The 25,453-nt window shown below is 33.7% G+C and overlaps 3 protein-coding genes across 5 annotated transcripts in view; 1 reads left to right on the top strand and 2 right to left on the bottom strand.

Annotated features, from left to right (window-relative positions):
• The window catches only part of LOC124535235 (neuropeptide SIFamide receptor-like), a 161,229-nt gene that overhangs the window by 103,603 nt on the left and 32,173 nt on the right, over positions 1-25,453 (top strand). The gene's annotated exons all lie outside the window — the stretch shown is intronic.
• Positions 9,138-10,013, bottom strand: LOC124535237. The gene is made up of 2 exons (XM_047111368.1): positions 9,971-10,013; positions 9,138-9,630 (listed from the first exon to the last, which is right to left on the bottom strand). Exons 1-2 carry the CDS (start codon positions 9,980-9,982, stop codon positions 9,169-9,171), a joined length of 474 nt encoding a protein of 157 aa, XP_046967324.1. The 5' UTR covers positions 9,983-10,013; the 3' UTR covers positions 9,138-9,168.
• LOC124535236 lies at positions 21,578-22,368 on the bottom strand. 3 transcript variants are annotated; one of them, XM_047111366.1, is made up of 3 exons: positions 22,342-22,368; positions 21,780-22,054; positions 21,578-21,749 (listed from the first exon to the last, which is right to left on the bottom strand). In XM_047111366.1, exons 1-3 carry the CDS (start codon positions 22,351-22,353, stop codon positions 21,593-21,595), a joined length of 444 nt encoding a protein of 147 aa, XP_046967322.1. In that variant the 5' UTR covers positions 22,354-22,368; the 3' UTR covers positions 21,578-21,592. The 3 variants fall into 3 exon arrangements, with proteins under 3 accessions (XP_046967322.1, XP_046967323.1, XP_046967321.1); XM_047111367.1 differs by having other exon boundaries at positions 21,578-21,768; positions 21,799-22,054; XM_047111365.1 differs by having other exon boundaries at positions 21,578-22,054.

Genomic DNA, 25,453 nt, shown 5'->3' with positions numbered 1-25,453 from the left:
TGTGATTATGTATCCTGTAATTAAATATTTTATTGAGATGATTCATTCATATTTTATCAGTAGGCGCTTAGGCTGTTTTTATAAATTGCTTAAAATTTGTTTATATTTAAAAGTACCATAGTTAGACAATTGCCATAATTATCTTTAAAAGCTTTTACTACACTGTTGAATTTAATATTATTTAGTATCGTATTATAGCAGCATGTTTTTAGAAATATTATCTCGTTAAGACTTCTGGAGTCATTTGCGGGTATCGCGTAAAAACATCTGAAGTAATTTGAAAAAAAAAATGGAAAAGAGATATCCTGACTCAATATGAGGCAAATACTAGAACCCCTTGCCCAATCGTAAGCAAAGATGGGAGCTAGGATTACCGTAGTACCTTTTAGTACTCTACGATTAAAGTAACAGACCGAAAATGTATAATGTATAACAGTACAGCCACAAGGAAGTTTACATTAGGAACCAAGACAAGTAACGTTGACTGTGACATAAAGTCACAGACCTAAGAAATAGATGGCATTTTCTCACCTACTTCCTAAAATAAAGTATTTGCAATAAACATGCTGAATCAATGATTTTCTATTGCATTTTTTTATAACTATTGATATCTTGATCTTAATATCAGTTTCGCCACGAAACGCAATCGGTTACCAGATTAATTAATAGAACCTTGGACACATTAACCGAAGACCTGCTCAGCTCCAGATGTGTTGTAACTTCACTTTTTAAATAAACATACTTACTACTACTACTTTAAAAGTAAAGTAACAGCCTGTACATTTCCCACTGCTGAGATAAGGCCTCCTCCTCCATTACGGAGATGGTTTTGAACATATTCCACCAAGCTGTTCCAATTCCGGTTGGTGGAATGCACACGTGACAGAATTTCGATGAAATTAGTCACATTCAGGTTTCCTCACGATGTTTTCCTTCACCGCCGAGCACGAGATGAAATATAAACAGCAATTAAGCACATACCTATATGTAGTGGTAAAATGAATGTTTATTCAAGCTATTTTAGGAAGGCAGACGAGTACATCTTCGTTCTTAGGCAATGACGCAAGATGCACGAACCCCTTCAGCCACGTCCCTATATGAATATTGGCTTACTTTAAAGTATAATATAGTCTCGTTATAGAATATTAGTGACGAGTTTCAATATTTTATAACTATTCTTACTAATGTAATAGATTAAATTTTGTCAAGCACGTTGTAAAGGGTACAAAAATGTACTAAGCATTTGTCTCCCCCTTCTCAACGGCGTAAGTCGAAGGAATTACTTTTTAATAAATAATATAAGTTATATGCTTACCAGTTGTCGCCCGCTGATTCGCTCGAGTTTTAGGGTGTTGGTTGTTATGTATCAGGCAAAAAAGTAATACTAGTCCTTTCTTGGAGTTCAAGTTTGCTTCATACCAAATTTCATCAAATTCGTTTAGTTGGTTTCGTCGTGAAAAAGCGACAAACACAGAGTTACTTTCACATGTATAATATTAATATAGATTAAAATATGAACTGATGGTGTAGAGGATTATGGACACGTCATTATTACGAGCGACCAATTACGGAGGACATACTCGTGTAATATAGTGCACAAGTTTGTGTGTCTAAACACTTTCTATTCCATTACTCTCAAGATTCGATGGCACGGAATAAACCGCAAAACTGAATAAAGTTTAGGCGCAAAACCAAAGTCATTATGCGTTATCCGAAGCATGGAATTGTAAATTCTGCTAACTTCCAAACTCCGGGCCGCTTCTGAATGTGGTTACTGAAAAAATCAATAAATTTTCTCTAAGCCAAGTCGGTGTTAAACTTTATATATCTTTTCATTCTCAGTCTGGTCTCAATAAGGTCTTAATTACTGCATGAGAAGCGTAAGTAATTAAAATGATAAATTAATTTTATTTATTGAATATGATAATCGTGTCACCCACCGCAAGATAATTTTTTGTAACATTTGTTGATTGGTTGGAAGTGTGAATGAGCTATCCGATGTCATTGGTTACCATTGACCATTTAACGCCTTTAGGACTAAAATTAAAAAGCAAAGCATTTTTATTATCAAGAGAAGCCACGAAGTTGTAAAAACTATAGTATGTTCATTTTACGATCAAAACTTATTAAATAATATGTTGTTCAAAACTATTGTCATAACAATTGTAACGGACAAAAATTCAAAAAGGCAAATGCTATGCTAGACTATAGCTAGTAATTTAAGACAAAAATAAACCCTTTTCATGGGTACGCCACCTCGAGTAGGTTCGATTCCCGGCCGTATCGATGTAGAAAATTCATGTTTTCTATATTGTCTTGGGTCTGGTTGTTTGTGGGACCGTCGTCACTTCTGATTTTCCATAACACAAGTGCTTTAGCTACTTACATTGGGATCAGAGTAATATATATGATGTAGTCCAATGTTTACATTTGAATATTCAAACTCAAAGATAAATATACCTAAAGCTACTTAACCAAGGTTTTTTTTTTACGTATAACACGTATAAGTAGGTTGTATATCGAAATAAGAGGAGTTCTGAGCAGCGAGGCGAATTTCAACATGATTGCAAGTTCGCATGCTATTGGACATTGCGTTTTTTTTTTTTAATTTTGGATAATTTCGTCTGAAATACCGTTGGAATTGAAAATCTTGCAATTAAATAAGGACAAGATTGCTCGTTGCTTATTTGTTGATACACACACATAAAAATTCAGTATTGAAAATATTGTGTTCTAATTGATAATATTTTTGTACTATTGGTATTAATTTTTTTAGTTAAAGATGAAAATCAAAGCTGTATTTGATATGAATCAATAATTGTTATCATAGGCGTCATTGCTATGATCACCATCTTCATTACATAACAACAACAGCAGCCTTTTCTAACCAATGGGCCATCTCGGCTCTTCATTAACATCACACTATTAATGCTATCCACATTTGAAAAAAAAAAAAAACAGAAATATTGACGTAGTTCTCCCTAATATAAATTCCTTGTGATTGATGTATAGTCTAGTTTCCCAAAACTATTCGGAATGTTAATTAACTAATTTGTGAAATTAACGATGGGTACCCAAGCACAAACAAGTTAAGATGATGTGGCTACAGCATAACAGCATTTCTTAAAAAACAAAATCAAAATTAACTTTATTCAAGTGGGCTTTTACAAACACTTTTGAATCGAATTCACTTTCGGCCTATCAGTGAGCCATTTTCAGGCCGTTGCTAAGACCAGCAAAGGCAAGTGTTTGTTTTTTCCTTTACATTAAATTGATACGTGAACTTACTTTAGAATCTATATAATAAGAAATTGTACGCTTTTTTGTCATAAATGACTGCAAACGGTATGGTCTTTATCCATTTCGGCCAAAATCAAAAATCAAAATCAAAATAAGCTTCATTAGAGTGGGCTACTCGACCACTAACCTTATGGGAGACCAACGAACTAAGCAGGATAAATTATAGAACCCAAGTATGTGCGGATTTGACACGGCAAATCTTGTCGAGCTACCACCGTTTCGGAAAGTAGCTACCGAGAAGAACCGGTAAGAAACTCAGTAGTTACTTTTTTTTAACATTTAAAAAGTACAAAATCATGTTAGTTAATACAATTATTTAAATTCATATACTTTTTGTATTTCAATGCTATAACACTTAGAATGTGTCACGTGCTCTTTTTCATGTATGTTATTTTTAATGAGCAAAATCATGTACATAAAATAACAATTTTAATTTGTGTCACGATTTTTTATCTATAGTAATAATCTCATCGCATTTTTTTTATCTCGTTCAATTTTACATGTAATTAATTTTTTATCAGTAATTTAGTAGGCTTGTTGAAAGATATATTTAACGGTTATTGGTTACGTATAAGTAATCTGCAATATAGATATACATAAGGGTTGTTCGTAGAGATTGGGAAATTAATAAAAAAATATAGTATATAATATTTTTTATATCAGATTAGATACTCATTTAAGTCATTTCATAGGAAGATCTTTTCTTATGCTATTGGTTGGCTGACGAGAATATAGGCCACCTGATGGTAAGCGGTCACCATCACCCATAGACAATGACGCTGTAAAAAATATTAACTATTCCTTACATCGTCAATGGTCCACCAACCTTGGGAACTAAGATGTTATGTCCCTTGTGCCTTGTACCTGTAGTTACACTGGCTCACTCACCCTTCAAACCGGAACACAACAATACTGAATACTGTTATTTGACGGTAGAATAACTGATGAGTGGGTGGTACCTACCCAGGCGGGCTTGTAAAAAGCCCTACCACCAAGTAGATCTGTAAGGACTATTCATGAGAAATCTGATATATCTATATTAAATATTGTTCAGAACATCTAATAATTAACAAATTTCTCGCAAATTTGGTGGTTAGTTAGTTATCTTACGATGTATTATTCACTAACTACTATTGAATAATCATTAAAACTTTCTTGTACTAGCAGTTAACTTGTTTCTAAAGGAAACAGAAGATAGATAGAAATTTGTCATTGAAGTATTTGTTGCTATCTGCTATTCAAAACGATTTCTCTTCAACATTACTTCTCAACACTTTGACCTGAGAATCGAACCCAAAACTTCGTAATTTAACTCTTACTGTATGTCTGTCTTTCAGTTACGCTATTACCTTTATTCTACTGGTAGAACTCGAACATCAATATTGAACTTTAATCTAGCTTAAACTAGTTTTGTAAAATATTTAATTTATTATTTAACCTGGCAACTCTGTCTCCATAGAAAGCGGGCGACACCACGGGCGATAACTAATGAGCTGTCACAAGTTTTTCGACGCATTTGGAGTATAGGGAATTTACATTTGCAAAATCGAAATCATCAAAATCGAAATGTACTTTTGAATCTTCATTTAATAAACATTAAGTAAAGCTACCATCGGTTCGGAATGCAGATTCTGCTAAGTAGGTACACTTGTAACACTTTACAAAACAAAGCCATGGTAGTTAAAATAACATGCATGCTAGGCAATATGTCTGGAAGTCAACAAGAATTAGCTCCACTTAGCAATATATATGTATATAGATATAACTGAATAATTGAGTTTTATGTCCATTACAAAAAATGCTCATGATTACGCCATGTTATCCTCTCACGAGTCAACAGAAATACATACAATTAAAATCTTAACAACATAAATGAACACACGACATCCCATTAAACAAGTCTTAATTAAGTATCGATATTAAATAACGATTATTTTCTCACCAAGAAATTATCTTGTTAAGATGTGTAGCGAATAATTTGTTTTAAGATTTCGATAACGAGTTGAGATCTGAGATAAGCAACCGCCAATTACGATTACGATCGGTATATTTTTATCGATATCCTTTCGCTTTCGTCCGTCAGCAGGGATTTGTGTGGTCAAAGAAGGATTTAATAGTTATTTCAATATCATTTTTAATTTTTATCTGTACCAGTTCAGTGATACTTAATGTTGCAATACTTTGAACTTTAATAACGATAAAATAAGAGCCGAGATGGGCCAGTAGTTAGAAGGCATGCATCTTAACCGATGATTGCGGATTCACACCCAGGCAAGCACCACTGAATATTCATCTGCTTAATTTATGTTTATAATTCATCTTAAACTCGGCAGTGAAAGGAAATATCGTGAGGAAACCTCCATGTCTTTAATTTCATAGATATTCTGCCACATGTGTATTCCACCAACCTGCATTGGAACTGAGAAAGCCTCAGCCCGGCAGTAGGCTAAATTGACAGGCTGTTTTTGTTGTTTGTTTGTTGTTGTAATGATAAAATAATGTTACAGTATTAGTGCCACTAATAACACGCAGTTGTATTATAACAGGGGAATTTAAAATTATATCTAAAGATACCATAAAGAATTTTTACGTCTTGTAGTTGTTAAAAATTTTGATAGACTCGATCAGTTAGGTAAATTATATCAAGCAATTAATTATATCCGATAATGACTGTGCTTAAAACAAATTGCTTATTATCTGAAGGCCTTTTATTAATAAAAAAACACTTAAGTACTTTTTTAATTAATCAAATTATTATGATAGTTAAATTTCTATTTTCTTATACATATAATAAAATTAAAGTGTCTGTTTGTAATATTAAAATAACAGCTTTTTACTGAATGCATATGTATACTATATACAGTAAATATACCTAAATCATATTTTTGAAAATTTTTGTTCGTCTGTCAGCTGATTGTTCCAGCTAAGCTCTGGAACAGCTGGATCGATTTTGAAGGCAATCAGACTACTTTTATTATATAATCAATTAATATATATACCTAAAACTGTTCCGTTACTGAGCCTAAACCACTGGACCTAGAGACTTGAAATTTGGGGTGACGTGAGCCTTGAGTGTCCTAGAGGTGCATAAGAAGGGATTTTTCAAAATTCCCACGCGATAGGGAATAAATGGGATTTATATTTTCGAACCAAATTAGCTCTATCTCCGTAACTATAATAATTAGGTGTTTCAAATTTAGCATGCAAGTAGGTTATAGCAACGACTAAAAACTATTTTTAGGATACTTCAGAATTTCCAAGGGAAAGGGAATAAACGGGACTTGTTTAGTATAAGCATTGTACCTGTGCGATGCCGGGGCGGATCGCTAGATTTATATATAAAATAATAATAAAGTCACGCTGCAATGTCCAAATACTGTCCAGTACCGCGAGTAGCCCTTATCACCACTCCGCCGTCACTTTCGTTACCTCCCACCAACGACTTAACATCACAATAGCCGAAAAAAAATTACTAAGTTTAATTTTTTTGTTAAATTCAAAGGCGCACGAAGTAGCAAGAGTTAGTTTAATAATATAATTACAATTAAAATGGGATAAAATAAGATAAATTTGAAATCAATTAAGTAAATAAAAAATTACAATTTAGTATCCGAATTTCTGCTAAATATTAAAATATATGTAAAATTTTCAAGGTCGAAATATGTCTAGCTCCATGACCTTCTACGCAAGCTCATTACAGTATTTGGGGGGCAATCTAGTTTATGGTGCAATTAGATTGGTTTCTTATCGTTGTGTTGCGATTTCGAAGTGTGAGTGAGTCAGTGTAACTACAAGCACAAGGGACTTATTATAGTCATATCAAGTTCTCTAGTGCATTAGCGACGTAAAGAAAATTTCTTAAAATGACAACATAAGCGTTTTTATATTTAATAAAAAAGTAGGTTTTTATGACCAATTTTGAAGGTGGTTTTACAGGAGTAAAACGTTAGCAATGCTTACCAACCTACTAAGAAGATTTGGCAAGAAAAAAATGGAATAAATTAAATAGCTATATTAATAAATCAATAATTGAAGGTAGGAATTCACGATATTTTTAAATATCTATTAATATGGACATTTGTATATTAGCTTGTTTCTTTAAACCGGTGTGACCTTAAATATAATAATGATTTTGATTAATGATGCATGCACTAATGATAATTATTATCATAATATTATCGGTTATATTATTCATAATTGTATAACTATAATAATTATGGTTAAAAAATACGTAGATAGTTTTATCACGATATCAGCTTCGAAAATAGTATATAGTGTTCTTTTCTCATCTTTATTTATTTACATATACTATTCTACTGCAAACCAACAATTTTTGATACGACCCCGGCTTCTACATAACGGGACCCTGTGTTTCTGCATTACAGCAGTACAGTGCAGTACAGTCTTATTAGTTTATTACAATTATATGTATATGTATGTAATATATCCCGCCTGGAAGTCAACGAGTATTAATTCCAAGCTTTATTATCGTCTGTATGATCTTGTATTGAATAAAATGTCTTCTTTACAAATGTATTATTTTACAAATTATTTTGAATTTATGAAACGGTAAAGTAAATATTCAAAAGGTAAAAATTAGTTCTGTAAATTACTCCCTATATATAAATAACCAAAATAGACCTATTTTTAATATGAGTATAGATTTTTCGGTCGTTGGAGATGATTTTGAAATACAAAAATAGTCCACGTAGTTGGAAAAGGATGTTAAGACTACTCTTATTTACTTGGTGGTAGGGCTTTGTGAAAGCCCGTCTGGGTAGGTACCACCCACTCATCAGATATTCTACTGCTAAACAACAGTACGCAGTATTGTTGTGTTCCGGTTTGAAGGGTGAGTGAGCCAGTGTAACTACAGGCACAAGGGACATAGCATCTTAGTTCCCAAGGTTGGTGGCGCATTGACTGTAAGGAATACTTAATATTTTTTTCAACATCCATCCAAACATCACGTGGCCCATATGCTCGTCCGCAAACGTATTCCATAAAACAAAATCTTATAAGCCTTTTTCCAATGTTTAAGCAAACAAAGTCAAGGACACACAATTGAATTGTAAGTGATTATTGTCATTACCGCAGCAGATGTCGGTAATAAATATCATTCATTCACGCAAGATCTCACTTATCGAGAATCGCCGTCTCATGTCTCACAAGATAATTTAACGTTTCGAAACACGGTAACGCAGACGACGGTAATTATTCTTTTGTAGTTATGAAATGAATTATTCGACTGTATGCTGGACATCTGCAGCTATGAAACGGATTGCGACATCGTTATCGGATGGTGGATCTCGTTGGTTCGTCAAAGTTAGATTTATGAGATAAGATCGTTTCCAAGGCCGTTTAAGGAGATGTTGTTTTATATGCTTCAAGCTCGTTTGAAGTTTTCGGCGTTTAATTAAATTATTTAATATCAGAATACGGAGGCATAAGTAGGTAATTCGACCGTTTGTTGTTGCCATATATCATTAATAATTTCACTATTATTAATAATACCATGAATTTGATTAATCATTAAATTTTGAAATTCGAAGAAAGTCACATTTAAACAGCCATGATGAAATTTTTATAATTTTTCAAATTAGGTAGCTTTAATTAAAACTAAGCACCGGCCTATAGTTTTAATCTTAAATTCTTGCTCACTTCACATTCATAAAATTAAAAAAAATACTAAAATTAAATATTGTGTATTAATAATTACCTACTTCATTTATTTAAATTAATAATTATTCAATTTAATATTTGGATACCAATTTGGTACATGTGTTATTTTCAGTAATTGTTTTAAAGAAATAAATAAATAATGAAACACGTCGTTCAGTAACAAAAAAAGTTTATTTATAAAACATATCAATGGTGGTAAGCGTACAGCGGTAATGAGTTAACAACCGGGACAGTTTCGTGCACAGTTGAGCTTTGGTGAGTTACAGCGGAGTCGCCGGTTTTGTACGAGACGAGCGGAGAGGAGTAAGACGTGTAGTAAGTTGGAGCGTGGAATACTGGGGCGTGGACCACTGGGGCATGGACCACTGGGGCATGGACCACTGGGGCGTGGACCACCGGGGTGTGGATCACTGCGGTGCTGCCGTGGTTCACAACTTGGTTGCTCTTCGTGACTGTTGTCTTTCCTGATGGCACGTGGTATTCCACTTCATGGGCCGCCAACACAGGCGTGTGTAGCACGTGGGTGCTTCCATGGTCGATAGAGTGGCTGCTTGTTGTGAGAGTCGACTTGCCAAGAGGTACGTAGGAGTTGTATCCTAGGTAGCCTGGAGCGGCGAGGGTGACTGCCAAGATGGCACTGAAGATGATCTATAACAATAATTATATTGAATATAGCCTGAAATGTTTATTTTACGACTTTCTCAGTAGAAAACGTCAGGTTTTTTCCATTCAATAATAAGTGCAATTTAAAATAATGAATAAAAAACAATAATCCGTTCTTCAAGATAACCTACTTTAGAATTTTTGGATCGCCTAGCCGTAATTATTTTCATTTACAGAGGTGGTTTTACTGATTTAATAACTTATATAAAATTTTAAATAATAAATAATTTTATTAAAAAAAAATGTTTTATATAAATTTCTTTTGTATAATTTAAAGTCGGTAAAAGTTTTTATGATCTTATAAATGTCAGCATAAATAACTTACAATTTGTTGCATTTTGCTGTAACGTCTGGTGTTCAACTGATGGGTAGTAGGCCCGACGTGATCTTTTTATATGCAGTTTTAAAATATATGCCCCAATTTATAACCGGTGTGTACTTGACAATTTCTTCTGATAAAATATCGCCTTCATTTTTATTACATTACATCCGAATCTATCTGTACACATTTCAAATTTAGAGGTCACGTATGTGGACATCCGAAATTTTTTTAGCGTTTGATATGTTTTTTTGATAAACTTAATTCATCGCGAATAAAAAAACAGTTTTAAATAAAATCAAAATAAACTTTTTTCATATATGCTTTTACAAATACTTTTGAATCGTCATATTACAATTAAGTGACGACCGGTTCGGACAGTAGATTGTTCCGAGAAGAACCGGCAAGAAACACAGTAGTTACTCTTTTTTAACATTTAAAAAATACAATCACATTAGTTGATTATAATATGTTAAATTGGTCATAGACATGAGTTTTGATTTTTGAATCGTAAATAAATATTATTTTGTGAACCAATTCATGTATATATTACAGTATAATATGTATTTCAAGCAATTAGAAATGTTATTAAACGAACAACACCACAAAAGTGTAACACAAGACTAAGCTTATTTGTGATATGTGAAAATAAATGGACACCGGCTCCAAATATACCAATAACTATAACTACGTTATATAATCGTAAATCGACTTTTAAGTAGTCTAATATTTTTCATTTCATTTTACTTAGGAGGACTCTAAAAAATATGTTGAATACGCTATTATTTTTATTACCTTTTACTGCATATTCATTTGTTTTAAAATAATGTTTTGTTTGAAGTCGTTTTTTTTTGTTAAAATTTTTATTCATGATATCTGACGTGAAAAATCAAGCAGAACCGCGAGCAATCACTCGTATATCGCAAATAGGCTAATTTGCATAATCGTTTCGATTTTGCAAAATCTGAACAAACAAAACAATGTAACTATTTGATTCGTGTGGGCAATTTGTAAGTAATTGTTGTTACAACACACACAATTACTGTTTAGAAGTCTGTAATAATATCTGAATTGTACAGAAGTATTATTTATAAGCTATTATGATAATTATCTTACTTAAATTTGGATTCGGTAATTGTAATTCGATAATTACCAATTTATTTTTATTGTGCTCATGTTTTAATTAATGTTTTTATTTTGTTTTATCAAGATCAACTTACTTTTGAAGTATTGTGACTAGGAGTATTATGTAAGAAGAAACTAGCCGCAACATACGAACGTAAAATGTCTTTGTAAGCGACTTTGAATTTAATAATTATGAACAAAAAGAACCACAGTTCTGTAAACATTCCTATCGTATTGTATAGAATCTTCTCTAAGATTCTTCTAGAAATATCTAAGCATACATAGGGACAGACAGCGGCTAGAGACTTTGTTTTATATTATGCGTTCACTCTATTTCAAAAATGTAAAGCATTGAACTACCTATATATTACAAATGGTTTTTTTTATATCACATTGGGACGTACATAGTAGCTGGCTTTTTAAAATATTATTATTTATTAAAGATGGCTTATACAACTGAAAATTAAGTCGGACCTGTTTTATGTTTTCCTTTTTTGAATTTAAAATTCAATATTCGTGGATTGACATTAATGAAGTATTTATTTGAATAATAAACGTGTCGTAATACATAATAATGATAAACGGGATCCTTCCATGAAATTAAAGCGGAATATTTAACAATATATACACATACTACACTAAATTTAATAATAATGTAAATAAGAATATTATAAAAAAGGTTTTAAATAAATAAATAATTACTACATGTCATAATGAACGCGTTCTATGGTCACAAGCATGCTTGTACCATTTCACCATTGAAACGCAAATCTGTTTTTCTGTTCGAAAAAATTCCAGTCTTTCTGTCACCGTTATAAGCAGTAAGACAAGGTGATATATTTTTACATGAATAATTATCAAGTGTGTAATTTCGATAATAAGTAATATCAGCAAAATAAATCGATAATATTGACGTATTTACGAAAGTTTTAACTCGATATATAATTAACGATTTTTCCTTATTTCTTAATCACAATTAGTAAAAAAGCGTGGTTAATAGTTGATGTTTTACTTTTTTTAAATCGTTTAACCTTAAAACAAGCCTTATACGTATTTTATATAACTAGTTTAGAACAAAATTATTGCTGTTTTTTTCTAAGATAGGATAGAATGGGTGATCCAATCATTGTTAATGATTTTTATATTTGTTATGATCTATATTGATATTATAAATTGGATTGTGAAAATAATTCTGTCTGTCTGTGGCTGTTTCATGATCGAATCGCTGAAGGGAATTTTAAGTAAATTTGGTATGAAGCAAACTTAAATTTGCTGCTGAGATGGCCCAGTGGTCAGAACGCGTACATCTTAACCGATGAATGCGGGTTCAAAGCCAGGCAAGCACCACTATATATATGTGCTTAATTTGTGTTTATAATTCATCTCGTGCTCGGCGGTGAAGGAAAACATCGTGAGGAAACCTGCATGTGTCTAATTTCATCGAAATTCTGCCACATGTGCATTCCACCAACCCGCATTGGAACAGCGTGGTGGAATATATTACAAACCCTCTCCTTAATGGAAGAGGAGGCCTTATCTCAGCAGTGGGAAATGTACAGGCTGTTACTTTACTTTTACTTTTACTTTAAACTTAAATTCCAAGAAAGGACATACGCTGCTTTTATGCCTGACTCGTGACAACCTTGGTGGTAGGGCTTTGTGCAAGGCCGTCTGGGTAGGTACCACCCACTCATCATTTATTCTACCGCCAAATAACATTACACAGTATTGTTATGTTCCGGTTTGACGGGTGAGTGAGCCAGTGTAATTACAGGCACAAGGGACATGACATCTTAGTTCTCGAGGTTGGTGGCACATTGACGATGAAAGGAATAGTTAATATTTCTTACAGCGTCATTGTCTATGGGTGACGGTGACCACTTACCAGCAGGTGGCCCATATGGTCGTCCGCCAACCTATACCATAAGAAAATAAAAAAAAATAAAAACCAACATCCTAAAACGCGAACAAAGCCACGGACGATTACTAGTATTAAATAAACGTACTCAAATTAATTTAAATATAGAAATAATTAATTGTATTGAAATTCTGATGAAGTATACAAAATTAGACACTAATTAATTTCGTCGATATTTTTAGTTAGCATAATTACTCAATAATATTAACGTTACAAACATTATGATTGTACCTGGTAACGAGCAAAAATTTCAACAAAAAAGATTTTAAACAATATACTATTTCAAAACTTATTAATATGTACTAAAATGTAATAAAATAATTGAGTATTCTTCTAAAATTTAATTATAAATTAACTTTTTCTACTTATCAATATATTAGTAGTAGTATTAGTAGGTAGGTAGTAGGTTTTCCCACTTTATATCTACATCAACACATACCGATGAATAACAAAGATCAAAATATATTTAGAGTTCCTCTCCTAAGTAAAATTAAATGAAAAATATGACACTACTTAAAAGCCAGACTACGATTATGTAATGTAGTTACAATTATTTTTATTTTTGGAGTCAGTGACAGCCAAGAAAACCCAACACTAAATCTAGCAAAAAATAATACGACAACACTTTAAGAAATATTTTTTACAAATAATTTTCTCTCTCCCCACTTTAATTAAATATCTCCACATGCTTATTTCGACATTACTGTTAATTAAATATATTTGAATAGTGACAAAAAATCAATCAACCGAGAAAAGTATTCCCAGATGATTTCTGTTGAGTGTTATTAAATATTAATTCCATTACCTTGAATGAAATACGAACGTGAATCATAAAATTGGAACCAAAATTTCACCTCTTGAACAGTAAGAATATGGCTAATTCAAAAATGGTATCGGGTTTATTTAGTAATAAAAAAGTAAATTTATGAGCAAAATAATTTATTTATTAAATAATATTATCAATGGTGGTAAGCGTACAGCGGCAATGAGTGCACAACCGGGACAGTTTCGTGCACAGTTGAGCTTTGGTGAGTTACAGCGGAGTCGCCGGTTTTGTACGAGATGAGCGGAGAGGAGTAAGACGTGTAGTAAGTTGGAGCGTGGAACACTGGGGCGTGGACCACTGGGGCGTGGACCACTGGGGCATGGACCACGGGGGTGTGGATCACTGCGGTGCTGCCGTGGTTCACAACTTGGTTGCTCTTCGTGACTGTTGTCTTTCCTGATGGCACGTGGTATTCCACTTCATGGGCCGCCAACACAGGCGTGTGTAGCACGTGGGTGCTGCCATGGTCGATAGAGTGGCTGCTTGTTGTGAGAGTTGACTTGCCAAGAGGTACATAGGAGTTATATCCTAGGTAGCCTGGTGCGGCGAGGGTGACTGCCAGAATGGCGCTGAAGATGATCTGAAAATAAATAATAATTAAATTGAATACAATCTGAAGTACTTGTTTTACGACTTTCCAAGTGGAAGAAAGCAAGTGATTTATTCCATTTAATGAGAAGTGTAATAAATAATATTTATTTTAAAAATTATGAATAAAAACTGAAAATGGATAATTCCATTCTTCAGGATAATTTAGAATGTTTGAATCGCATTGCCGTAGGTTTCACCGATACCTCCGGAATGTAGATCTTCTAAAAGTAATACTCGTAGCCATCAAGAATTTTCTTTAACTTGCAAACCAACTTACAATTTGTTGCATTTTATCTTTTGAGGTCTGCTGTCCAACTGATAGCAGGTAGGCTGAGATTGATCTTTATATATGCCGCATAGAATACACGGCCAGTAGTAATTCGTCGTGTTCTTGACAATTTCTCTAGCAAAAATATCACCTTCGTTAATGTTTCAACACATCCGTAACTATATAATTTAGTGATTTTTTCAATATCTAGGTCAAGTCACTCAAAAACTATAACCAAAGTCAAGGACGTATATTTAATAAAATAATCAATTATTATTTTAACTGATTGTCACTATATCTATTTAAAACTGTATTGAAGATCACAAATTTATAAATTGTATTGTTAAGAATGTCGGCTTAAATCGACAAAACAAACGTACTTTTATAAGCATACTAGCGACCCGCCCCGCCTTTGCTCGAGTGCAAAGCTAAATGTACTACATAACTTGTTTATTTAGGACATCACATTAGAAAGTTCTAAAATTATCAGTGTTTCTTTACTGTATTTTCTTTGCATTATATGTATGTAAAAACCTTCTTCTCGAATTGCTATATCTATTAAAAAAAAGCGCATCAAAATCCGTTGCGTAATTTTAAAGATTTAAGCATACGTACGGATATAGGGACAGAGAAAGCGACTTTGTTTTATGCTATGTAGTGATTATTATTCAAATAGGTGTGTCATTTTAAGTCAAAATCAAAATAAACTTTATTCAAGTAGGCTTTTACAAGCACTTTTGAATCGTCATTTAACAATTAAGTAGGAATCTACTATATATAATCTAGTAGATTCTACCGAGAAGAACCGGCAAGAAACTAATTAGTTACTCTTTTTTTTAGATTACGAAAATGTTTGTATATTTAAAATTTATGATTTTTTGGATTTTATGAATGAACACTTTTTAAAAATATTTTTAATAAATTTATTATAATTCGTATTTGTAGACCCTTCTAAAGTTTGCTCTGATCTATTATAATATAAAATTCATAAGTTATAAGTTTTAAATATAATTTAAAACTTATAACTCAACAGACAGACTCTGAATTTTCCATGTGCTAGTTTCAATAAAAATCTACCACATGTGCCATCAATCCGCTTTGAGTGTGACGGAATGAGCCCCAAGCGGAGTAGAGGCCAGGCTGTTATATAAGTAGAAGTTATTTTTAACTTTACATAAATAAGTAAGATTTATTATTCGATAAAAATAACATATACATGATTAAAAGCGTGGATTTCGTATGTGAAGATTTTCATATAACCTTTTAAATATATTGAAAATGTAGCTGATTATTCAGTTTCAGTTTTTTGAAGGATCATAAAGGTATAAATATATACAGCTATGTCCTGTCTCGGTAACGGCTTAACACTATTCAAATGTGCTTAGATGTGAGAACCTATTTGAAAATATGTATAATGTATTATTATACAATTAATGAGTTTATAATTGATAGCACACCTTGGGAATGAAACGATCACCTCCTGGCTATTTCATTTCATTTAGACTGTTTATATAATACTTGAGACAAAAAAAAACCCGCTGCGTTTCTGTCGCCGGTTCTTCTCGGGTCAGGGTATTTTCTCTTCCGAACTGGTGGTACTGTTCCAATTGACTATCAATAAGAGAGTGTTGAATAAAGCAATTTGAGTTGAGTTGAGTATCATAATGTATAAATATCATAGGTAGGCGGACTGGCAAATGTGCCCTTGAGAGTTAATGGCCACACCTGCCCGTAGATATGGACGTCGTTAGAAATATTAACTATTCCTTGTAGCTTTTTTGCCAATCCACCGGCAGTCTTGAGAACTAAGATATGTTGTCCCTTGTGCTCATAGTTACTGTGACTCATTCAACCGGAAAAAAGTAAAGTAACAGCCTGTCAATTTCTCACTGCTAGGCTAAGGCCTCCTCTTCCATTGAGAGGGTTTGGAACTTATTTCACCACGCTGTTCCAATGCGAGTTGATGGAATGCACATGTGGCAGAATTTCTAGACACATGCAGGTTTCTTCGCAATGTTTTCCTTCACCGCCGAGCACGAGATGAATTAAAAACACAAAATAGCCACATACGAGTAGATACAATGGTGCTTGTCTGGGTTTGAACCCGAAATCATCGGTTAAGATGCACGCGTTCTAACCACTGGGCCATCTCGGCTCCGATAATAATAATTATTTATATCTTGAATATAATTCGAAGAGAACTAGTCAGTTTCTTATGGCTGTTTCTTCTCGGTAGTCTACATACCGAACCGGTTACTATAACACAGATGTTTACAATGACGATTCAAAAGTTACTGTGAAAATATACTTGAATAAAGAATGTGTTGATTTTAATCTTTACTGGTCAAAATTAATAGAAGATTTTTTTTTACATTTTAGTTTCTTATCTATATGTATAAATATTTAGAAAAAAAATGTACTTTAGTCAAGAGAAGCCTTCTTATCTAATAAACTTAATGATGATTATGATATAATATATATAGACACATAAATAACTATTTTCAATACTTACTCCTTTTTTATTTTTGAATAAATTACAAATAATTTTACAAATTATTGTATTAATTTACAGCGGCCATAAGTTTTACAGATAAGAACAAAAAATATGTAACCATAAAAAATTGAGAACATGAAAAAAAAAAATAATAAAAATACTTCAAAACATAAATAATTTATTCAAAAAACAAATCAATGGTGGTAAGCGTACAGCGGTAATGAGTGCACAACCGGGACAGTTTCGTGCACAGTTGAGCTTTGGTGAGTTACAGCGGAGTCGCCGGTCTTGTACGAGACGAGCGGAGAGGAGTAGGACGTGTAGTAAGTGGGAGCGTGGAACACTGGGGCATGGACCACTGGGGCGTGGACCACTGGGGCATGGACCACGGGGGTGTGGATCCCTGCGGTGCTGCCGTGGTTCACAACTTGGTTGCTCTTCGTGACTGTTGTCTTTCCTGATGGCACGTGGTATTCCACTTCATGGGCCGCCAACACAGGCGTGTGTAGCACGTGGGTGCTTCCATGGTCGATAGAGTGGCTGCTTGTTGTGAGAGTCGACTTGCCAAGAGGTACATAGGAGTTGTATCCTAGGTAGCCTGGAGCGGCGAGGGTGACTGCCAGAATGGCGCTGAAGATAATCTGAAAATAAACGAACAGGTTAATTATTATTAGATTTACATGTGAAACAATATTTAGTGAACACAAACTATTTATATAAATAATTAAATATTTTCATAATTAACGTACAATTTGTTGCATTTTCGTTTCTGTTGCGCTACTGATACCTTCTAGAGCAAACTCGATCTTTATATATTCTCTTTAAAAATATACTCCCCAGTTTGCAACTAGATCGACCTTGGAGATTTTTCGTGATAAGGAATAGCCTTCGTTCATATTTCATCACATCCGAATACGTATAATTTTTGAGGTCAAATCTATGATTAGGTTTTGTAGACGAAAGCTTTCTTACATTATTGTAATCATTGCAAACATGCTTTGCGTGATTTTGCATAAGATTTAAAATAGATTATTGTTCTTTATACTAATTAGTAATGTTCTTTTAAAAGTGATGAAAAGATTTATTCAAAACAACAACAACAACAACAACCACCTGTAAATTCCCACTGCTGGGCTAAAGGCCTCCTCTCCCTTTGAGGAGAAGGTTTGGAACACATTCCACTACGCTATTCCAATGCGGGTTGGTGGAATACACATGTGGCAGAATTTCTATGAAATTTGTCACATGTAGGTTTCCTCATGATGTTTTCCTTCACCGCTGAGCTCAACATGAATTATAAAGACAAATTAAGCACATGAATCAGCGGTGCTTGCCTGGGTTTGAACCCGCAATCATCGGTTAAATGCACGCGTTCTAACCACTGGGCCATCTCCCCTCAAAGAAGGAGGCAATCATAGCCCAGCAGTAGCTGGGCCATCTCGACTCTCAAAACACTTCATGATAACTATAATGACGGTCAGTAACCTGCGCCGTAATAATTCTGTGTTTCGGTTTCAAGTTTTAGTACATCATTGTGTTTTTATATTTAAGGGATATATAATATTAGATCATAGGTTAAAGAAATTAAGATTTATTATTCAATGGCAAAATATACGTTTGTAACTTTCGTTTATTGATTACTAGTTGATGTGCACGGTTTCACTCGTATTTTATGAATTGGTATTCAGATGCACAAGCATGAAAAGTATTTCCTTCAGATCGAACAACAGCGTTTTTGTGCCATGTATAATATTTGCAAAGATAGTACGAAGAATATTTTATACTTTTCCTAGTGCCAGGAGTCTTTGGGTGAGTGTAATCACATCAGTGAACCAATAGGATCTTCTTCCTAGCAAATAAATATTTATAACAGTCTTAATGTAATCTACACTGGTTTCGCAGCTTAAGCTTTACCAGCACACATTTACATTATCAAAAAGTTATCATAAGTAAACTTGTTGTGATATTTGTTTATGATTTTCAAATAAATGTTACTATAGATATATCTTTATTACATATTATATATAATTAACCTTCTTTTAACTTACACTGTCAGTACGGACTCTGATCTACATATCATCAAAAATATAGTATCGGCTTGAAGCTTTAAAAAGTTATTTATGTACTTTAGATAAGAGTATAATAATTTGGCATCATTAAGCTGATTTGTTGGTGGAATCAAGGGGTTTTTTTTATGATATAGTTTGGAGGACGAGCATATGGCATAAGTGGTACCATCACCCATAGACAATGACGCTGTAAGAAATATTACAATTCCGTACATCGTCAATGTTCCACCAACCTTGGAAACTACGATGTCATGTCCCTTGTGCCTGTAGTTACACTGGCTCAGTCACCCTTCAAACCGGAACACAACAATACTGAGTACTGTTATTTGGCGGTAGAATAACTGATGAGTGGGTAGTACCTACCCAGACGGGCTTGCACTAAGCCCTACCACCAAGTAATTTTATAAAGAGGTTGTTTAACTCTTTTATAGCTAAGAGTAACATGATAAAAAAGCGTGGAGGTAGTACTTGTTGACTTCCAGGCACGTTATATTACATACATACATAATTGTATTCGACTAACATGACTTTGTTTTTTTTAAATGTCTACAAGAGTAACTACTGAGTTTCTTGTCTGATCCTCTAAGTGGAATCTTTACGTCACGCCAGTGGTAGCTTCACTTAATATAGTTGTTAAATGACGATTCAAAAGTGCTTTTAAAAGCCTACTTGAATCAAGTTTATTTTGATTGATTGTTCGATTGATTAGGATACTCCAGATTAGTTTTTTAAACTGTGAATTGTACTGTGTAAATATATACGCCAATTATACAACTATGGACAAAAGTAATAGCAATTAATTTAACAAATTATTTCGATGAAATAGATGACCTTGTTACTCATGTCTTAGGCCTATTTGCATAATCGCGTTAATATTACATAGTCTAAACAAACAACTTCGGTAGGATACATTAAGCACATACTTGGCTATACAAAATTACACAAAGTATTTACTTAGTTAAGCACAAATTTACCACAGACAAGGCTTCATAATCATTCTTCATACAACTCTATTTATTAAAGTTTGGTTAATTTTAATTAACATTTTATTAAGGAACAGCGATCTTCTTCTCGAATTATTATATCTACTTAAAAAACCCCATCTAAATCCGTTGCGTAGTTTTAAAGATTTAAGTATACAGAGTGATATAGAGACAAAGAAAGCGACTTTTTTTATACTATGTAGTGAAGCTCTCGTATTATTTATTATTAGTAAATCTTTGCCGTATCTCAATAAATAAGACAATAGCTGGTCTATTTAAAAATAGAGCTCAATTCGTAGTGATTTAATTTAAAAAGCTGATAAAACAATAAGCATCGTTAAGTACCTTGTTAGAGTGGACATTTGTCTTATATTTTGTACAAAAACAAGTCGAACAGGTTTACCGTAAAAAACTAAATCTTCAAAGTCGTGTTCTACATGCCAATTTATAATTAATAACATGTGACATCTATATTATGTAATAATATTAATAATAGTATCTGATAATTTTTATCTTTCACATTTACTAATTGAGAATAATATTTTAATTATAAAATCAAATGTATAAATACCTAAACAAAAAAGAATGGTACGTTGTATCTCAATCTATACTGAGAGCTGAGATGGCCCAGTGGTTAGAACGCGTGCATCTTAACCGATCATTTCGGGTTCAAACTAAGGCAAGCACCACTATATATATGTGCTTAATTTGTGTTTATAATTCATCTCATACTCGGGGGCGAAGGAAAACATCGTGAGGAAACCTGCATGTGTCTAATTTCATCGAAATTCTGCCTCATGTGCATTCCACCAACCCGCTTTGGAATAGCGTGGTGGAATATGTTCCAAACCCTCTCCTTAATGGGAGAGTAGGCCATTAGCCCAGTAGTGGGAAATTTACAGGCTTTTACTAACTTACTATACTTCTATATTAATATAATGAATGAGAAAGTAATTCTGTCTGTGTTTCACGACCAAACCCATGAACTGAATTTGATGAAACTCGATGTAAACAAACAAAGCAAATTTAAACTCCAAGAAATGACATAGGCTACTCTTTTTAATCAGTATCCCAAAAATAAAATTTCATGTTTCTAACTTCATAAATGACGGATTTCCATACAAAGGTTTAACCCTTATTTCACCCCCTTAGAGGTAGAATTTCCAAAATTCCTTTCTTAGTGGGTAAGATAAATTGAACCTACTTGCTTTAACTTTAATACTTTTGGCTCGGCGATGATGTATCAGTCAGTCAGGACTTGTTGTTTTATATGTATAGATTAAAAACAAATGAATTCAATTAAAAAATAAGAAATATATTTTCAATAACAAAACAATTTATTCATAAAATGTTATCAATGGTGGTAAGCGTACAGCGGCAATGAGTGCACAACCGGGACAGTTTCGTGCACAGTTGAGCTTTGGTGGGTTACAGCGGAGTCGCCGGTTTTGTACGAGACGAGCGGAGAGGAGTAAGACGTGTAGTAAGTTGGAGCGTGGAACACTGGGGCATGGACCACTGGAGCGTGGAACACTGGGGCGTGGACCACTGGAGCGTGGACCACGGGGGTGTGGATCACTGCGGTGCTGCCGTGGTTCACAACTTGGTTGCTCTTCGTGACTGTTGTCTTTCCTGATGGCACGTGGTATTCCACTTCATGGGCCGCCAACACAGGCGTGTGTAGCACGTGGGTGCTTCCATGGTCGATAGAGTGGCTGCTTGTTGTGAGAGTCGACTTGCCAAGAGGAACATAGGAATTGTATCCTAGGTAGCCTGGTGCGGCGAGGGTGACTGCCAGAATGGCGCTGAAGATGATCTGAAAATAAATAATAATTAAATTGAATACAATCTGAAGTACTTGTTTTACGACTTTCCAAGTGGAAGAAAGCAAGTGATTTATTCCATTTAATGAGAAGTGTAATAAATAATATTTATTTTAAAAATTATGAATAAAAACTGAAAATGGATAATTCCATTCTTCAGGATAATTTAGAATGTTTGAATCGCATTGCCGTAGGTTTCACCGATACCTCCGGAATGTAGATCTTCTAAAAGTAATACTCGTAGCCATCAAGAATTTCATTAATTTGCAAAACAACTTACAATTTGTTGCATTTTATCTTTTGAGGTCTGCTGTCCAACTGATAGCAGGTAGGCTGAGATTGATCTTTATATATGCCGCATAAAATAGCCAGTAGTAATTCGTCGTGTTCTTGACAATTTCTCTAGCAAAAATATCACCTTCGTTAATATTTCAACACATCCGTAACTATATATTAAATTTAGTGATTTTTCAATATCTAGGTCAAATCACTCAAAAACTATAACCAAAGTCAAGGACGTATATTTAATAAAATAATCAATTATTATTTTAACTGATTGTCACTATATCTATTTAAAACTGTATTGAAGATCACAAATTTATAAATTGTATTGTTAAGAATGTCGGCTTAAATCGACAAAACAAACGTACTTTTATAAGCATACTAGCGACCCGCCCCGCCTTTGCTCGAGTGCAAAGCTAAATGTACTACATAACTTGTTTATTTAGGACATCACATTAGAAAGTTCTAAAATTATCAGTGTTTCTTTACTGTATTTTCTTTGCATTATATGTATGTAAAAACCTTCTTCTCGAATTGCTATATCTATTAAAAAAAAGCGCATCAAAATCCGTTGCGTAATTTTAAAGATTTAAGCATACGTACGGATATAGGGACAGAGAAAGCGACTTTGTTTTATGCTATGTAGTGATTATTATTCAAATAGGTGTGTCATTTTAAGTCAAAATCAAAATAAACTTTATTCAAGTAGGCTTTTACAAGCACTTTTGAATCGTCATTTAACAATTAAGTCGGAATCTACTATATATAATCTAGTAGATTCTACCGAGAAAAACCGGCAAGAAACTCATTAGTTACTCTTTTTTTTAGAATACGAAAATGTTTGTATATTTAAATTTTATGATTTTTTGCATTTTAAGCATAAACACTTGTTAAAAATATTTCTAATAAATTGATTTAATTCGTATTTGTAGACCCTTTTAATTTTGCTTTGATGTTATAATATAAAGTTTATAAGGTTATATTTAAAACTTATAAGTCAACAGACAGACTCATGTAAAGTAATGATCTTATAAGTCAATTTCCATGTACTAGTTTTAATGAATTTCTACCACATGTGCCATCAATCCGCCTTGAGTGCGGTGGAATGAGCTCCAAGCGGAGAAGAGGCCAGGATGTTATATAAGTAGAAGTTATTTTTAACTTTACATAAATAAGTAAGATTTATTATTCGATAAAAATAACATATACATGATTAAAATCGTGGATTTCGTATGTGAAGATTTTCATATAACCTTTAAAATATATTGAAAATGTAGCTGATTATTCAGTTTCAGTGTTTTGAAGGATCATAAAGGTATAAATCTATGTTCCAAATGTGCTTAGATGTGAGAACCTATTTGAAGATATGTATAATGTATTATTATACAATTAATGAGTTTATGATTGATAGCACACCTTGGGAATGAAATGTTTATATAATACTTGAGACAAAAAAAAACCGCTGTTGTTCTTCCACCGGTTCTTCTCAGGTCAGGGTATCTTCTCTTCCGAAACGGTGGTACTGTTTCAATTGACTATCAATAAGAGAGTGTTGAATAAAGCAATTTGAGTTGAGTTGAGTATCATAATGTATAAATATCATAGGTGGGCGGACTGGCAAATGTGCCCTTGAGAGTTAATGGCCACCCCTGCCCGTAGATATGGACGCCGTTAGAAATATTAACTATTCCTTGTAGCTATTTTGCCAAACCACCGCCAGTCTTGAGAACTGCGATGTGGTGTCCCTTGTGCTCATAGTTACTGTGGCTCATTCAACCGGAAAAAGTAAAGTAACAGCCTGTAAATTTCTCACTGCTAGGCTAAGGCCTCCTCTTCCATTGAGAGGGTTTGGAACTTATTCCACCACGCTGTTCCAATGCGGGTTGATGGAATGCACATGTGGCAGAATTTCTAGACACATGCAGGTTTCTTCACAATATTTTCCTTCACCGCCGAGCACGAGATGAATTAAAAACACAAAATAGCCACATACGAGTAGATATAATGGTGCTTGTCTGGGTTTGAACCCGAAATCATCGGTTAAGATGCACGCGTTCTAACCACTGGGCCATCTCGGCTCCAATAATAATAATTATTTGTATCTTGAATATAATTCGAAGAGAACTAGTCAGTTTCTTATGGCTGTTTCTTCTCGGTAGTCTACATACCGAACCGGTTACTATAACACAGATGTTTACAATGACGATTCAGAAGTTACTGTGAAAATATACTTGAAAAATATACTATAAAGTATGTGTTGATTTTAATCTTTACTGGTCAAAATTAATAGTAGATTATTTTTTATATCTTAGTTTCTTGTCTATCTGTATAAAGATTTAGAAAAAAAATGTACTTCAATCACGAGAAGCCTTCTTATCTAAGAAACTTAATGATGATTATGATATCATATATATAGACACATAAATAACTACGTTCAAAACATTAAACAACATTAAATATTATAACGAAGCAAAAATAAAACTTTGTCTTGTGTCTCAGTAACTTATTACTTTTATAAAGTATAAATTTACAGCGGCCAAAAGTTTTATAGATAACAACAAAAAATATACAACCAAAAAAAAATTGGGAACATGAAAAAAATAATAAAAATACTTCAAAACATAAATAATTTATTCAAAAAACAAATCAATGGTGGTAAGCGTACAGCGGCAATGAGTTCACAATCGGGACAGTTTCGTGCACAGTTGAGCTTTGGTGAGTTACAGCGGAGTCGCCGGTCTTGTACGAGACGAGCGGAGAGGAGTAAGACGTGTAGTAAGTTGGAGCGTGGAACACTGGGGCATGAACCACTGGGGCATGGACCACTGGAGCGTGGACCACTGGGACGTGGACCACGGGGGTGTGGATCACCGCGGTGCTGCCGTGGTTCACAACTTGGTTGCTCTTCGTGACTGTTGTCTTTCCTGATGGCACGTGGTATTCCACTTCATGGGTCGCCAACACAGGCGTGTGCAGCACGTGGGTGCTGCCATGGTCGATAGAGTGGCTGCTTGTTGTGAGAGTCGACTTGCCAAGAGGTACATAGGAGTTGTATCCTAGGTAGCCTGGAGCGGCGAGGGTGACTGCCAGAATGGCGCTGAAGATAATCT

The sequence above is a fragment of the Vanessa cardui genome, chromosome 14 (genome assembly GCF_905220365.1).
Source record: "Vanessa cardui chromosome 14, ilVanCard2.1, whole genome shotgun sequence".
Taxonomy (NCBI): Eukaryota; Metazoa; Arthropoda; class Insecta; order Lepidoptera; family Nymphalidae; genus Vanessa; species Vanessa cardui.
This window is presented reverse-complemented; position numbering and strand designations above follow the sequence as displayed.